Consider the following 15,454-nt stretch of genomic DNA (forward strand, 5'->3'; position numbering starts at 1 on the left):
TAGTGTAGGGTGAGTATACACACACACACACACACACACACTCTGAGATTAGATGGGTTGAACGTAGGCTTGTGTGGACCAATGGGTTTCAAACATTAGTGTGTGTCAGAACTGTTGGCAGGACTAGGAAACCACAGGTCTATACCCTACCTACCTACCAAGTTTCTGATTCTGTGAGTTTGAGGTAAAGCAAAAGAATTTGTTTCTTCAAGTTCCCAAGGGATGGTTACTTAAGATTATGGAAGTCACAGTCCCAGCAGGCAGGGAATACCCTTTAACTTCTGGAGTTTCTTCTAGTACAAACCCTATTTAAACAGCTTCAGGCAGGTTTAAACATCTCCTTGGCTAAGTCCGAGTATCCCTGCTCCGGCTCCTACTAGGGGGTGACAGCTCTAAGAAGCGTTAGGGGATTAGGCTGAAAATGTAGGTCACACCCCAGCCGTCTGGGAATGAGTGAGAGAGAGAGGAGAGAGGGACTGAGATACCACCGGGGAAAGGTGAGAGGGAGCCCAGGGCTCAAGAGGGCAGTCACAGAAGTATGGCATGGCGGTGGGTGGTGATTGGAAGAAAGACCAGAGTTCCTTCTAGGCCTTTCCTGTTTCTTCTTTCAAGCTGGACTGCTTGTCTTGGGGTGGCTATTACGAGTGAGTTTCTTCCTGGAGAAAGTTGCTTATCTTTCTAATACAGTGACTCTGTGAGGAGTAAGGCCAGGGGGATGAAGGTGGGGTGGGGCTGAAATGTGAGGATCCTTAAAAAGAAGCCGCACCCCCAGCAAGGCTGAGGATCGGCTGGGGAAGAGCACGGGCCTCCCTCCTTCCCTCCCTCCCTCGCAGACACAGGTGGGAGGCGCAGAGGGTTTTGGTAGTTTGTCTGAATCTTTACCCGCCCTAAGCTTTGAGTGACAGGATTGAGAGTTGTGCTCACATGGAGGGGCAGCCCTTGGGGTCAGCGTGGCTGTCTATTGGAAACCAAGCCCACACGCATAAGCAAGACCTCAGAGGGGAAGTTTTTCTGGGGAAGTTACTACTTTTCCTTTTTGGAGAACTGACAGCACCTGTCCTTCTGAGTCCCTGCCGCAGGCCAATGAGATATGCAAATAAGCCCTTTATCTCATTGGATGAGGCTTGAGGACCACAGATGATCTCAGGGAACCAGTCCTTTAAGAGTGTCCTTTGGGCTCTGTGCCCACAGCCCCCTTGTTCTGAATACAGAGACCACACCAGTCCCTGCTCTATATGGAGTGTCTAGTCTCTGGGGAAGCTGTGACTTTCTGGTTCTGACAGTGACTACGTCTCTGCCCTTCCTAAAGTGAGTATGTCTGGTGACCCTCGTGGGTTCTGGGCCTGTCATGCCGAGCCCCTCCCCTGATCCCTGGAGTCTGCCTTTACTGTATCTTGCTGTATCTTAAGTAGAATTCTCGCCCTTCTGCACCGTGCCCCACTCCGACTCTGGCTGTTATCGTATCAGAAAGATAAGTGATCTTCCTAGTTTAATGGTTTACCGTCTCCCAGTCTCTCCCTCAGTGTCCCTCCATCTCCTTTTGTGCCAAGGACTAGTTCCCTCTAGCAGCCCGGTCCTCTCGGGGCTGAGTGGGTCTGCAGACGATGGCTCTCCCCTTGAAGAGGGAAGCCTTGTCCACTCTTCTAATGTTCTGGTCAGAGTGTGGTAGTCTGGGATGTGGTAGAATTAAGCAGGGACCTGAAGTTCAAGTGCTGGGTGCTAAGACCCCCCTGAACTTCCCCTTCTGGGGGTGGGTGTGTCTCTTGGACTTGGGCGCAGGGCTAGAGCTGGGACTGCCAGACTGGAAAGTGTAAACTAGTGAGATGAACTAGCTGGAGGTGAGCACGAGAGAGAGAGAGAGAGAGAGAGAGAGAGAGAGAGAGAGAGAGAGAGAGAGAGTTCCTTGGTATCATAGATGGAGCGCGCTCTGTTGAATCGCAGTTTGGTCATGTGCTTCTTGGGGTAATACACTTTTGTGCGGGACTGAGAGGCAGCCTTCACTAAAATTATGAGTATAGACCTCTCCTTTTAAGGGACTTCTCAGAATTTGTCTCCCACAGAACACTCTTTGGGGGAGTTTTCAAAGCCCACAGTGAACAGAAGGATCAGATACCCAAGACCATCTGCTCAGACTCACTTAACACGGGGGGGGGGGGGTGTTCTAAATCAAAGACGATCTGCCTTCATGGGTTCTCTTCGGGGACACTGCCCTCAAGAAGAGAGCGAATGACCATGGATCCTGATCTTCCCAGAACCTTTCTTTTCCCATGGAAAGTCTCTTTAGAAGAGGTTGCCTATTGACTAACACATAGAACAAACGAGTAACTGACACTCCCCTGAAGGCTTTGAGAGAGAAAGACATTTTATATCCTTATATCCTAAAATTCACAGCACAGTGTCTTTCCATTGTACACACACACACACACACACACACACACACACACAGCCTCAGTTAATTAAGTACAAACTTTAATTGCTTGTAGATGCAAAGGTACCTCTGGAGATGACAGAGCTTCTCAGCGTGTCCCAGCGCCAGGGTTGGGAGCACAGCGTGTCCCAGCGCCAGGGTTGGGAGCACTACCAGGCTGCTGTTGTTTTTTATGCATCCCAGAGGCACAAAGGGTGCTGTCAACACACTGAAGGCTGTGCTGTCATTTTGTCCCTCAGGCCTGCAGTTCCTTGTTGCCTACCAGCAGCTGCCTGGAGGTAGCTGTTCAGAGAAGAGGGGCTGCATCTTTACTGGGGAATCCCAGAGCTCTAGCTTCAGGGCACTTGGGTGGGTGGGTGGGGGTTGGGACAGGGGAGGGGTGTATAGGGAAAGGGATGGGAAGGGATGGCAGGCAGCCTCTACGCGGTCCATACCTTCTCCCTTTCTTGTAGGAACACTCAGTCTCAGAATGGCTCTGCCACCCAGTCCCTTGGCTATGGAATATGTTAATGACTTTGACTTGATGAAGTTTGAAATAAAGCGGGAGCCTTCTGAGGGCCACTCTGGAGTCTCCACAGCCTCATTGGGCTCTACACCATACAGCTCCGTGCCTCCTTCACCCACCTTCAGTGAGCCAGGCATGGTGGGCAGTGGCGAGGCACCTCGGCCAGGCCTGGAGGAGCTCTATTGGCTGGCCACGCTGCAGCAGCAGCTGGGGTCTGACGAGGTTCTGGGGCTGAGTCCTGATGAAGCCGTGGAGCTGTTGCAGAACCAGGGCCCAGTCTCTGTGGAAGGGCCTCATGGCTACTATGCAGGGAGCCCGGGAGAGATGGGAGCCCAGCATGTCCAGGTGAGTGACCCGGCTAGTCCCAGGGGAGGCAGACCTAAGGAAGGAGGCCAGCCAAAAGGGGGAGGATAATTCCTGGAGAGAATTACGGACTGGAAAGAGACAACAAGGTCTTTGAGAAAAATCAGAGAAACTAGATCGCTTTTTCAAAATGGTAGGAAATGGCTGAATCATGGAGGACAGAGAGACAAGATTAGGAGGGAGAGCTGTGGTTCACGACTTTAATCCCAGCAATTGGGAGGCCATCGCAGGAAGGTTTCTGTGAGTTCAGAGCCAGCCTTGTCTAGTGTTCCTGGGCAGCCATGGCTACACAGTGAGACCAGGTCAAAAAAAAAATAAAATAAATAAACCAAACCAAACCAAGATTCGAAGGGGCTATAGAGGGAAAAGGGTTTAGACTTAAAGAGCGTAGTGGCGGCGTTGGATGAGCGATTCTGTGGAAGAAAATAGATAAACGATGTGTGGAACCAAACTGGGTAAAGGCTGTGGTTGAAGTTGGCTTTGTCAAGGCTCCGTGTGTTTTCCCCAGCACCTAACCTTCTCAGATAGGATTGGGACTCATCCTATTAATTATAGACACAGATGGGGGTGTTGAGGGCTTTAGGATGTAATCCAAATCCTTGAGGGTCACCGGGTTGTAGTGTTCAGGACAAGGAAAGATGTCTGTGTGGCAAGGGTGGGACACTGAGGACAGCTGAAGGATACCAGCGTCCAGAGGCACGATTGGTTTGCCAGAGAAGGGAGGGGCGGAGCATACACTGCGACACTTGCTGAAGGACCAAGGGGCATGGGCGTCTTGGGGATGGGGGACGGAGGATGGGGGTGGCGGCGTAGTCCCGTCCCATGGTCCAGGTGTGATGGAACCTGGGGTGGGGTCTGCAGGAAGAGCAGCATACAGCAGGTGGCGGTGGAGCCTGGAGGGCTTTCTTAAGGGTTCCCTGACTGGCATGGGGACCCGAGTGTTTAGCCGGGTGACACCCGCACCAACCTGCTCCCCGCACTCTTCCCTCCGCAGCTGCCCGAGAGATTTTCGGACGCCGCGCTGGTCTCGATGTCTGTGCGCGAGTTGAACCGGCAGCTGCGGGGCTGCGGGCGCGACGAGGCTCTGCGGCTGAAGCAGAGGCGCCGCACGCTCAAGAACCGTGGCTACGCGCAGGCTTGTCGCTCCAAGCGGCTGCAGCAGCGGCGCGGGCTGGAGGCCGAGCGCACCCGCCTGGCCGCCCAGCTGGATGCCCTGCGGGCCGAGGTGGCCCGCCTGGCTCGCGAGCGCGACCTCTACAAGGCCCGCTGTGACCGGCTGACCTCGGGCGGCCCTGGGTCCGACGACCCCACTCACCTCTTCCTCTGAGGCAGGGGGTGTGGCGGTTTGGAGGTGGCTGGGTAGATGGCACTCTACAGGAAAGGGAGTACCACTAACCAAATCGCTCGCTACCTGTGGTCCTGTATGTCCACACAACTATCCCCAAACTTCTGACCCTTGGGGCATGCCAGAGGTTAGATCCTGGTCCTTTGCTGGAGATGAGCCCCCTTCCCTTTTGCAGGTCACGACTCTTCATGGTTTAGTAGGGCACTGAATTCTGTAGGGGCTAGTGCCTGTACTGAGGGTGGAGGTGTGGAGGATGGGCAGGTAGCATGCTGAATGGGAGGAGGAGGAGGAAGAAGAGGAGGAGGAGGAGGAGGAGTGGGGGGTGCAGCTCCCCTCTCGGTATAGTTCTTAATTCAAGGTTTTCAATCTGTAGTGCATTAATGCTGTCATTAACAATGAGGCTGCATTTCCACTGAATCTTTGGACTCCCCATTTTACGACTACTGGATTGTCAAGATTTCAATTCCCCTAAGCAAACAGTAATAGGTCAACTCAAAATGCTTTCCTCTGCTCAAGCCAGTGGCCTTTAGAGTCCAAAGCAGCAGAGCGAGTGCCCTGGATGGGAGCTTGGCGACCTGGGCACAAGTCTCAACTGTGTCACCTGCTATAGGTCTGTCACCTTAAGCAAAGCAATTGCCGTAAGGTTTCTCTCATTTAGACTTGGATGACTTCCGACACTGTTTTAGTTTTGGCAGGTCTAATCATCTCCTCAAGAGGGCCCGACCGTAGCAAAGGGACATCCTGTTCTGTCTCCCTCCCGGCTGTAGCTTAGACAGTGGATATACAGCGCTCTGGGGGCTCTCTCGGGGGGTGGGGGGGAGGCATGGTGGTGGTGGTGGTCTAGGCTTCCGTGCCCTCCAAAGTGCAGAAGGTGTCCTTGCTACCTCCTGCCTCTCAGAGCTGAAGCGAGACCTCCCAGGATAACCGGGAGCAGAGAGAGAGAGAGACTGTGGCTTTTGTGAATTAAACCCGAAGTTTGAGAAAAAAATGAATATTATTGGCTAAGTGTTCTTGCAGTGTAAAGAGGTAATTCTGTCTCACTGCTTCGGATAACTGGTTTGTGTGTTTGCTGTGAGAGAGACAGGGAATGAGGGAGGGAGAGGAAGGGGAGGGAACTTTTTTTTTGGAGGGGGGTCTGCTGTTGTAGCTCAGCGGTAGATTGCTTGCCTAACCTGTGCAGAGAGAGACCCTTTTTGGAGCCAGTAGCGCACATCTCCCTTCTAGAAGGACAATGAAAGTGGATTGGAGGAGGTGGAGGAATGGTCCAGGTGGAGCCTTGCCACCCACCACCACCGCCACCCACCACCACCACCACCTCCACAACCACCACCACCTCCACAACCACAACCACAACCACAACCCAGGAGCCGCAGTGGCCCGAGCTGGGCCTGTCTGGAGCTGTCCTCCAGGTCTCGCTGCCGTTGCCAAGGCAACCCAGCCCTCCAGTTCAGCAGCATATGGGCAGGGCCTTCGGGCAGAGCAGATGCTTTGAGCTGGGAGTATCCACCTCATCAGCCACTGTCATCTGTCCTCTAAGGGGTACAATAAACGGGAGCAGCAGTCCTGCGTGGGGGAGTGGCTCCGTATGTCTTTCTTCCTCTCTGCCCCCACTCCCCACCCCCTGACCAGCTGTCTCTTCTCTTCCCATCACACTTCTTGTTCCCTCTTCCCCCCTCAGGCCTGGCTCATCCTTCTCACAGGAGACAGAGACAGGAGTCCCTCCCTCCAGCCCTGCACTCTTCTCTCCCATCCCTACCTTTGACCAGCGGCCTTTCCCCCTGGTGTGGGCTCTTCTCTAGGGAGGACTCAGTGTCTTCCTCTTCTACATCGTCATTGAAGGGAGAGACTGGGGCAGAGGGCACCCGCCCAGGCAGGACCTCAGCTCTTCTTCCTTACTTTGTGTCTTTCCTTCTTTTCTACTCTGTAGCCCAGGCTAGCCTCAAACTCAGGGTCTCCTTCCTTCCTTCCTTCCTTCCTTCCTTCCTTCCTTCCTTCCTTCCTTCCTTCTTCTCCTTCCTTCCTTCCTTCCTTCCTTCCTTCCTTCCTTCCTTCCTTCCTTCCTTCCTTTCCTCCCTCCCTCCCTCCTCTCTCTCTCTCTCTCTCTCTCTCTCTCTCTCTCTCTCTCTCTCTCTGATGGGGCCCCACTGTGCAGTCCTCACTGTATAGTCCTCACTAGTCTGGAACTCTCTTGTACATCAGGCTGGCCTTGAACTCATGGCGCTCTATCTGCCTCTGCCTTGTGTGCTGGGATTAAAGGTGTGCAGCACCACTGTGCCTGGCCGGCCATTCTTTCACTTTCTGAGTGCCGGGATCACAGGCGTGTGGCACAACACCCTCTTTTTCCTCACTCTGAGTGCTGTCATGTCCTCCTCTGCCCTTCAGGGCTTCAGTCTGTACCCATTGATTCTCTCCTGTCCCTTTCTTCTGTGCTTGGCCCGCAGCGGCAGAGACACTATCCTCAGACACTAATGTCCACACACCAGACTTCAGGACACACATGCCTGGTCTCAAGGTGGCACATCTAGGCCAGATGTACACACCCAGGCAGGCTTCAGGCCAGAGTGATGAAGACTGTGCTGTGACTGGACAGCTCCCGCTCGGGCTCTTTTCTGACCTTGGAGAGTTAAAAATCAAGCCTTCTTCGCTTTGCCAGGAGAACAGAGGGACTGTGTTATGATTTGCTAACACCGCAAACACATTTAAAGATGCCAAGCATGACGTGTGCTAAAGAACAGTCCTCACTGCTGGTTCTGACATCATCCATAACGGTACCCAAGTGGACTTCCCGAAAACCTCAGGCCACACTCGTGAAAGGTTGGGTGCAAGGCGCCTCACCCATACAAACCAGGCCTTCCAGACCTGACACCCTCTCTGTGCTCCTAAGTCATTAGCAGATCTGTTGCACCCCTTCAGTTCCCCACAATCTCTCTGTGGCCTGCCCCACAGCTGTGTGGGGGCTGGGGTTCAGCCCCTGGGATACCCAGCGGGGCTTCTCTGGAGACAGCTCTAAGAAAACATCAGCCTGCCCTCTCGACAGCCCCTCATTACCCTCCCCATCTCCTGCCACCAACACACATGGTGTTTAGACCCCCTGGGCTTGGGAGGTGGGGGTAGGACCCTAAATCCACTGGCATACAGGTGGGGTGAGGCTGTAGAGACAGCAGCCTGCTGGGGAGGCGTGGCTCAGATCTGGAAAGCGGTCGGCCCCCATTTTCTCTGGTGTATGTGGGAGTGATGGACTGTCCAATGGACACCTGCGGCATGATGGGTAAAGCTGGAGTACTTAGGGGGGGGGCTTCCCTTTATTTACATCCATAAAGTCACAATCACTGGAGGAAGTTATTGAGGGTCCTCAGAGTCGAGGGATATTGGGCTTGGAGAGATGGGACCAGGGCCCATCACTCACTTCCGGGGCCCGCAGGGCACCACTGGTCCAAAAGGCAGAGACACTGGTCACTGGACTCACAAGGGTCGGCACAGGCACCTGAGAGGAGCAGGGCAGTAAGAAGGACGACACCAACACCATTACACCAGCCAAGATGCTCTGCTTTGAACACCTTTTGTGCCCACCCTTGGGCCCCCAGAACTCACTGAGAGACTGAGGGAGTGTTGGTTATGTCGAGAGGCAGTCATGGGCTGGGGCTGGGGGTCACAGCCGGCGTGGAGAGCCTAGGAGCCCCTGGACTGATACCTTGGCTGGCATAGTACTCCACCACCTGCCGTGGCACCTCCGCCAGGACACACTTAGCCAGCGCCGAGGGGGCGGCCTGGGAAGGAAAGGAGATTGGTTAGGGGCAGGAGAGTGGGGCCAGCTGGGTCAGATGAGCAAGCAGTGTGACTTCAGAGGCACGCTGCATTCCCGTGACCTTCGGAGGACATGCAGAGGATAAGAAAGACAGGTGCGGGGGCCACGAGTTGTTGAGAAGCCCTGGGAGAGACTACGGAATACTCACATCCTTGAAGTCCCTGAAGGGCACAAACTGGACAATGTCACGGGCTGCAGGTACCCCCTTTGGGCAACGCAGGGGACCATCATCTCCGTCCAGTAGCCGCATGTCGGAGAAGTCAGCATTGCCCACGCCCACGATGATGATGGACATGGGCAGGCGGGAGGCTCGCACAATGGCTGTTCGGGTCTCGGCCATGTCGCTCACCACGCCATCGGTGAGCACCAGCAGTACTGAATACTTCTGAGGGCAAGGAGAGGGGGAACTTCTGCATGAAAGGGCATCGACAGCCTTTCTGAACCCAGGTCCTGACCCTGGCACCATCTGAAGACACACAGGGCGGCCCCTGGTTGTCTGTGTATCCTCCTCACCGTGGCTTGGCCAGTGCTCTGCTCCCGCTGGGCTGGCTCAGCCACACGGTTGATGATGGGGGCCACGTTGGTTGGACCGTAGAGCTGGATCTGAGGCAAGCAGCGACGGTAGGAGGCTATGACCCCCGAGATCTCTGTGGGCACAGAAAAAGAGATGAGGCTGTCGGCGAACGCTTCAGACACAGCAGAATGGAAATTTCTGTTCTAAGCTTGATAGCTCCCAGTTCCTCACTAAGCAGAGAGAGAGAAAGAGAGAGAGAGAGAGAGAGAGAGAGAGAGAGAGAGAGAGAGAGAGTCAGATGGTCCCTGGGCTGGGAGAGTAAGTGGACAGTTGCTGGGTCACAAGGCTGGAACTCTTTCCAAATGAAGACACTTTAGGATGGGAGGAGGAGGGACAGGGCGGGAGTTGAGCGCACAGGAGCAGAGTCTGTGGTACTGCTGGAGATGTCCAAGTGCCTGTGGTGGTGCAGGCTGGGGGGTGGGGGGACAGGGCTCTTCCAGCTTACCTTCACATTCAGGATTTTCTGGGTCAAAGTTGATAGCAAAGTCATGGGAGACCTGTCAGAGTAAGGGAACAGTGAAGGGGTGTGTCCTCCAGTCTCCCCTGCAGGCCTCTTGTTCCCAGCCTACCTACCTCAAAGTTTGGGGGAATTCGAGCTCCGAAGCCAAAAGCTGGGAACCGCTTATCACTGGAGAGAAGAAAAGGCCGTGGGACTCCCAGGGCAAGCTCCCCACCCCCCACACCTGCCATGACCCCACCCCATACCTGTCATAGTCCTGGCAGATGCCTCCCACCGTGCGCAAGGCCTGCAGGTAGTGGTTGGGCTGTCGGGGGCTGAGGCAGTGCAGAGACTGGCTGCTCCTCGGGTCCCCATTGGAGGCGGTGAAGTCGATCGCCACCTGGGGGAAGGCAGGGAAGGGATGTGCTGCAGCCATGAGAACCAGCAGGCGCCCGGCCAGAGGCGGAGGATGTGGAAGGCCAAGGCGAGTCTGGGGCGGCCTTAGAGTGGAGTAGGGTGCTGGGCGCAATGCATGGGGTGCCAGTTAGGTGCAGCGAGACTCTCTCCGGCTTCCTTCAGCTGGCAGGGCCTCAGTCCCTCCCGTTTTCTTGTGCCAGCCCCCGGGGTCTTTACCGTGAAGCTGATCTGGCAGCCACCCATGATATAATCCAGGAAGGTGTGGACTTTCTCCACCTGGCAGATGGGGGAAGATAACGAGGCAGGTGAGGCGGGGCTCCCAGGGGAAGCTTTGGCAGTGTCAGCTCAGCGGCAAAGGGGAGAGTTTTAAAGGTTGCTGTTGAGGGGGGATAGGATGGAGCAAGGGCTCACAATCCCCAGAGTAGATCTTTAAAGCAAGGGAAGGATGGACAGACAGACAGACACACATGAGCGAATGCGAACACACATGCACGCATGCATGCACGCACGCACGCACGCACGCACAAATAAATAAATAAATGTAAAAAATAAATGGCCGGAGAGATGGCTCAGTGGGTAAAGGGGTGTGTGGCCAAGTCTGAAGCCCTGGATGCTCCCTGGAACTAATATGGTGGAAGGAGAGGATTGACTCCCAAAAGTTGTTCTCTGACCTCCACATGTGCTCTGTGGCACTGGGTCCTCCCATGTGCACCCTCCCAATAAATAAATATAATTTTTTTAAAAAAATAAAAAGCAAGGAAGCAGGGAGCTGAGGTTATGGTTGGGCGGGGCAGAGGATGCCTGAGCTGGGAACCGCGACTTACGGTGCACTGGGCCAGCACGACCGTCCCTGAGCTCTTGTAATTCTTCTTCTTGTCCCGGTACTTGGGGTTGATGCAATCCCACTGCATCTAGACACAGCCCCCAACACAGAGTCAGACATTCATCAAGTAGACCTCCTCACCCCTTCCTGCCGATGCTCCCAGAAGACCCTCATGACCCGGTCCTTCTGCCAGGCCTGGGTATTTTCACTCTTTCTACTTCCAGTCACCTAGAGTGAGGTGGTTGGCAACCCCCCTCAGGATTTCCCCTGGGGTCCTGGGATTAGGATGGGGTCTCTGGCACCTCCTGCCCAGGGTTTGCTGTCCCTTCCTGCATTTCCTGGAATGTGCTGGTGAACTCGCCGATGAAGTCATGCTTCCCACTGGAATCGTAGTCATAGACCAGGAACTAAAGGGAGAGGGAAGGCATGGGCGGGGGTTAGGGATGCTCTCTCTGTAGTGTTTCCAAAGGATCGGACAGGGCGGTAGGGACCTTCCAGAGTCTAGGCCCCAAAAGAAGTCCTTAACTTACCCAGAAGCCACCTGCTAAGCCTTGCTCGCTAGCTCCATCTGCTAGAGAGTTTGGTCCCAGATAAAGGTACCTCTGTGGGAAGCTTAACACGGAGCTGCGAGCTGTTATTTATCCCACAGAGACAAGTGCTTATCACATGAGGGAGAGGGAGGAGGCTTGCTGTACCCCAGGGAAGGTCTCAGATAGCAGACTTGATGTTCCAAGGGGCTTTACCTTGAGTGGCCTGTGGATGTCACAGCTGCACAGAGAGTGCAAGGACAGGCGGAATGGTTCCCAGCTGGGGTTCAGGTTGTTTTTCACCACCTTTGAGAGGCACAGGGGACCTTGTCACCAACTGTCTAGGGTTTTTACTGTAATCTGCCCACCTTTATCCCATATCCCTGGGCACCGACCTCAGTCCTCCAGACCAGCTGGTCACTCTGGTCTCCATTGGTCTTATAGATCTCCATGAAGGGATCGGACTTGCTGAACAGATCCTGGAGATGCAGGGAGATGCTTGTGAGACTGGTGTGATCTTGGAGGAGGGATGGGAAGGGGGTGACAGTGAGAAGTGGCCTGGGACCCTGGGGTCTGTTGGAAGCCTACAGTTCTCTAATAGGGCACGGATGGGCGTGGACTCTGGGGTTCCCACCTTGTTATCCAGCTTGTGGGCTCTGAAGGTTAGTTGCACATAGTCGTTGGTACCTGATACCTCCTCAGCCACAATCTGTGAAAGGGACACAGGGTTATACATTTTCTCTGCACCTTGTATGCTTCCCGTAAATGTAGGCGATCACAAGCACAATATCACAATGGATGTCTGTCCATATGCGGACAGTGAACCTTGACCCAAGAGTGACTTTGCCTACCGTAATAGTAGACTTGCCTGCCGTCTTCCCATTCTTCAGCAGTAATGGTTTAGTGACCTTGGTTTGTGACACAATCTAAAGACAGAGGTAGAGGGGAGTCTGGCTATAATGTATGCATCTGCCCTGGCCAAGGCGATACCTGTTCATAAAGTTGGCCCTTTGATTGGGATAAGGTGGATTCAGTTTCTTCAGCAGCCTGAAGAGAGGAGTGCTGGGGAGGGGAGTGTGGTTCAGTGGCAGAGTTCCTGCTTAGCTGTGGGTTCGATCCCCAGCACCCAAAACAACAACAGCAACAAGAAGACACCATAAGCACACCTGCTCCCCTCTTCTGGGTTAAGTATCTTGTCTAAGGGGACACATCCCATGGATGGGGGGGGCGGGCTCAGAAAGAGCTTCTTTCTCTTAGTTTGGCCTTAAAGGCAGAAGCTGATGTCAGGGTAGATGAGGTAGGGACTGAACTGGACTGCAGACCTGGCCCAAGGTGCATTCTGTAGACCCGAGGAAGGTGTCGCTGCTAGGGCTGGTGGCTCCATCCTCAGCATCGAACACGTGGAACTGCAAAGGCTGCTTCTCTTCAAAAAAGTATTCAACGGCCAGCACCCTGGAGAAGACAGGGCTGGAACAGGATCGAAGCACCTCTGTGCGCTCCACCTGCAGCAGGAGGAATAAGGACCCTCTGGGGACTGGGCTCTCTCGTCCCTGTCCTGTACTGCCCTGGGCCTATGAACTCGCCGAGGATTCTTTAGAGCCATCCATTAGTTTCTTCTGAATTTGGGGTTCTGCTGGACCGCTAGACCCCAGCCCTCTAGGAGTCTGTGAATCTAAGATGGTTTGGGCTTATTACAATGATGGCGTGTTTTATGCGCGAGGTTATCCACACGGGTAGAAAAGGTCCTTTGGGATCCTCACATTCCCATGAGGCTCACCCTGCCCGACCTCCCCCTCCCTCCTTCTTAGGATTAACGAAGGTTAGTCAAGGAAAACCCCACCGAGCTGCCCTCACCTCCACCCACTGCTCGTCAGAGTAGAGTTTGAGCAGCACACACGGATGCGGCTTAGTGAGCGTGTCTCGGTCCAGGAGGCCGTGACAGGACACCCGCAGCTCCACTCGAGAGGCTCCCAGGGTCATGGCTGTGGGCTCAGGAACCCATCCCATCTCTGGGTCCGACATGGCACCGTGGGGGACAGAACAGCTGGCCTGGACAGAGAGAGAAGGAGTTTGTCTCTTGGGGGTCCTGGACCCACCCGTTGCTCTTCTTCCTGAGGTCCTGGGGTCCTAAGGGCAACCTCTTCCCCTTCCTCGTTTGACTTCCTTGGTGCTCTTTCCTAAGCAGCAAAGACCAGGAGTCCAGAGTCCCGTGTCTCTGTCACTCTGCCAGCCGAGGTGTCGTGCATGAGGCTGGAAAAGACGGGAGGGCTGGGATGGAAGTGGGTTCCTGGCAGTCTCGGCTCCTAGGCCATCGATTGATTTCCGCTTACTGCTGTCTCAGCACCTTCTGCTATTTCCCGACTGGTCTAGGAGCCAGTGCTGCGCTCGGTCTTGGCACCAGGGAACCGAACTGGGGCAAAAGGGTGGGGCAGAGGGTGGCGATGCCCCCGGAGGTCTGAAGAGGGTGGGCCTCAGGGAAGGAGTCTGCAGTGCACAGCAAGTGACAGGTTGGCAGTGGAAGGGTCTGTGCAAAACTGTCCTGTTGTCTTAGAGTCCCCTACTCACTGTCAGGTTGGCTGATGGGAGAGGAAGGTGGTGGGCTTGGGGACTGAGAGTCAGGACTCGGGCTCTGTGGTAAGCTCGGCGGGTGCTTGACAAGCCTGAAATCCTCCCCACCTCCCCTGTTCTCACACTTCTTGGCAACACAGGCACTGTCTCTTAGCGACAGGGTTTTGGGGGAGCCATGGCCCCCACCATGCTGCCCGTGGGATGCATGCGCACCACCCTCCCCCAGCAGAGCCACCAAGCCTCAGGCAGCAGCAGACAGGGGTATGCCGGCCCCAGTTCATGGCTGGACAGCCCATCTCTCTGTGCCTGTCCAGATCTCAGGGTGAAGCTATCTGATCCGTGCCATGCTTCCTGAGTGAGTGTCACCGGTGTGCCTGCGTGCCCCACCCTCTGTCTGTCCCCCTCTGTCCTGTGTCCATCTCCAGGAGGGTGTGACAGTCCCGAGTCTCTGTCAGAACCGGGACCGTTCCCTGGCTGGCTACCAGCCTCCCGATGATAAAGCTTTATAGCTATGCGAGGGAGGTCTCGGCTGGGGCTCTCAGTGCCTTCCAGCCACAAGTCTCAGTTAACGTGGAGCCCTTGAAGTAGGCAGGGGCATGTGGTGGAGAGGGGGGATCAGGTAGGGTTGGCTGGTGACTTCTCCGCGAGCTAGAGGAGATGCTGTTATGGAGACTGGGCCAGGGAAGGCAGGACTCAGGCTGGGTTAGGAAGGAAGGGTGGGCTCACCTGGGCTCTTCGTGGGGTCTTCTCTCTCCAGTCTCCGGTCCCCGGCCCTGCCCCTGACTTCCTTGCTGCTCCAGCCGCTGGCGCCAGCTCCGGCTCGGCTCTGCTGCTATTTATGGGGCCTGGATGGGGAGGAGGGGGGCCGCAGCACCAGCTCCCCCCCCCTGCACAGACTGGTTGGGAGGGAGGAGAGGGGAGGGACAGGGACACTGCCTGGGAGGGAGCCACAGAGCTAGGGAGGAGGGCGGGCTGGGGGCAGGCCCAAGGCAGGACCCCCGCAGACACAGTGACACACATCTTCTCTTTTTACACTACACCCACACCCAGCATCACAGAAACACACACACTGCAGTGGTACATGCACACATAAACACACACACACACACAGAGGAAGGATGCGACACACAGCACCCACGACTCACAGGCTCACACATATCTCGACACTTGCAGGCGCCAGTACATAAACTCACGGTGACACCAGGACAGTTATAGCCCCACCGATGCGCTCTGGGAAGCGCACTCTCACAGTGCTTTCAACAGTACTACACTTGTTAAGGATATTTGTAGCTACATAGAAAAGAACACTAGGCTGTACTTGTGACATACACACAGACACCTACTCTCACTAACCTAGGATGCAACAGAAGGTTGATACCCATACACCCCTTCAAAACCATCACGCACCACACTGCACCTCAGGAAATGACGTGCAGTTCCTGAGTTACCCTTTTGTAGGGAAACGCGGAACGTGAATATGATGGCACCGTGCACAGAATCTCATCCTAGGCAGACAGCCCGTGTATTGACTGGACATTGCCATGACAGACCCAATGGTCCACTTCCCCCCACCCCCGTCCCCCAGATCCAACCCTAATGGACATATCTTTGTGGGAGGGGCTGGGCCAGGCACAACGCTTAAAACAAACAGAAGATATTC

The 15,454-nt window shown here is 55.0% G+C and overlaps 2 protein-coding genes across 4 annotated transcripts; one reads left to right on the forward strand and one right to left on the reverse strand.

The window, feature by feature from the left end:
• Nucleotides 1-2,897: 2,897 nt before the first annotated feature.
• On the forward strand, nt 2,898-4,623 carry Nrl (neural retina leucine zipper). Of its 2 annotated transcripts, none has more exons than XM_052190822.1 (2): nt 2,898-3,278; nt 4,291-4,623. In XM_052190822.1, the coding sequence occupies exons 1-2, from the start codon at nt 2,898-2,900 to the stop codon at nt 4,621-4,623; spliced, it is 714 nt and encodes a 237-aa protein (XP_052046782.1). The 2 variants fall into 2 exon arrangements, with proteins under 2 accessions (XP_052046782.1, XP_052046783.1); XM_052190823.1 differs by having other exon boundaries at nt 2,898-2,974; nt 4,302-4,623.
• A 3,647-nt stretch (nt 4,624-8,270) lies between these two features.
• Nucleotides 8,271-14,631, reverse strand: Cpne6 (copine 6). 2 transcript variants are annotated; one of them, XM_052190521.1, is made up of 16 exons: nt 14,517-14,631; nt 13,081-13,249; nt 12,549-12,728; nt 12,078-12,152; nt 11,861-11,935; nt 11,622-11,705; nt 11,443-11,532; nt 11,002-11,106; nt 10,701-10,787; nt 10,093-10,152; nt 9,726-9,859; nt 9,594-9,648; nt 9,466-9,517; nt 8,960-9,093; nt 8,595-8,831; nt 8,271-8,408 (listed from the first exon to the last, which is right to left on the reverse strand). In XM_052190521.1, the coding sequence occupies exons 2-16, from the start codon at nt 13,246-13,248 to the stop codon at nt 8,271-8,273; spliced, it is 1,674 nt and encodes a 557-aa protein (XP_052046481.1). In that variant the 5' UTR covers nt 13,249; nt 14,517-14,631. The 2 variants fall into 2 exon arrangements, with proteins under 2 accessions (XP_052046481.1, XP_052046480.1); XM_052190520.1 differs by lacking the exon at nt 14,517-14,631 and having other exon boundaries at nt 8,595-8,828; nt 13,081-13,248.
• Between the last annotated feature and the right edge of the window lie 823 nt (nt 14,632-15,454).

The sequence above is a fragment of the Apodemus sylvaticus genome, chromosome 8 (assembly GCF_947179515.1).
Source record: "Apodemus sylvaticus chromosome 8, mApoSyl1.1, whole genome shotgun sequence".
Taxonomy (NCBI): domain Eukaryota; kingdom Metazoa; phylum Chordata; class Mammalia; order Rodentia; family Muridae; genus Apodemus; species Apodemus sylvaticus.

Excerpts from the sequence above, each read along its gene's own strand:
- Nrl (XM_052190822.1), top strand. The coding sequence starts at position 2,898 with ATGGCTCTGCCACCCAGTCCCTTGGCTATGGAATATGTTAATGACTTT. Across the intron at positions 3,279-4,290 it reads TGGGAGCCCAGCATGTCCAG|CTGCCCGAGAGATTTTCGGA; the intron begins GTGAGTGACCCG and ends TTCCCTCCGCAG.
- Cpne6 (XM_052190521.1), bottom strand. The coding sequence starts at position 13,248 with ATGTCGGACCCAGAGATGGGATGGGTTCCTGAGCCCACAGCCATGACC. Across the intron at positions 9,860-10,092 it reads GCTGCCAGATCAGCTTCACG|GTGGCGATCGACTTCACCGC; the intron begins GTAAAGACCCCG and ends GCCTTCCCCCAG. Across the intron at positions 9,094-9,465 it reads AGAAAATCCTGAATGTGAAG|AGATCTCGGGGGTCATAGCC; the intron begins GTAAGCTGGAAG and ends CTGTGCCCACAG.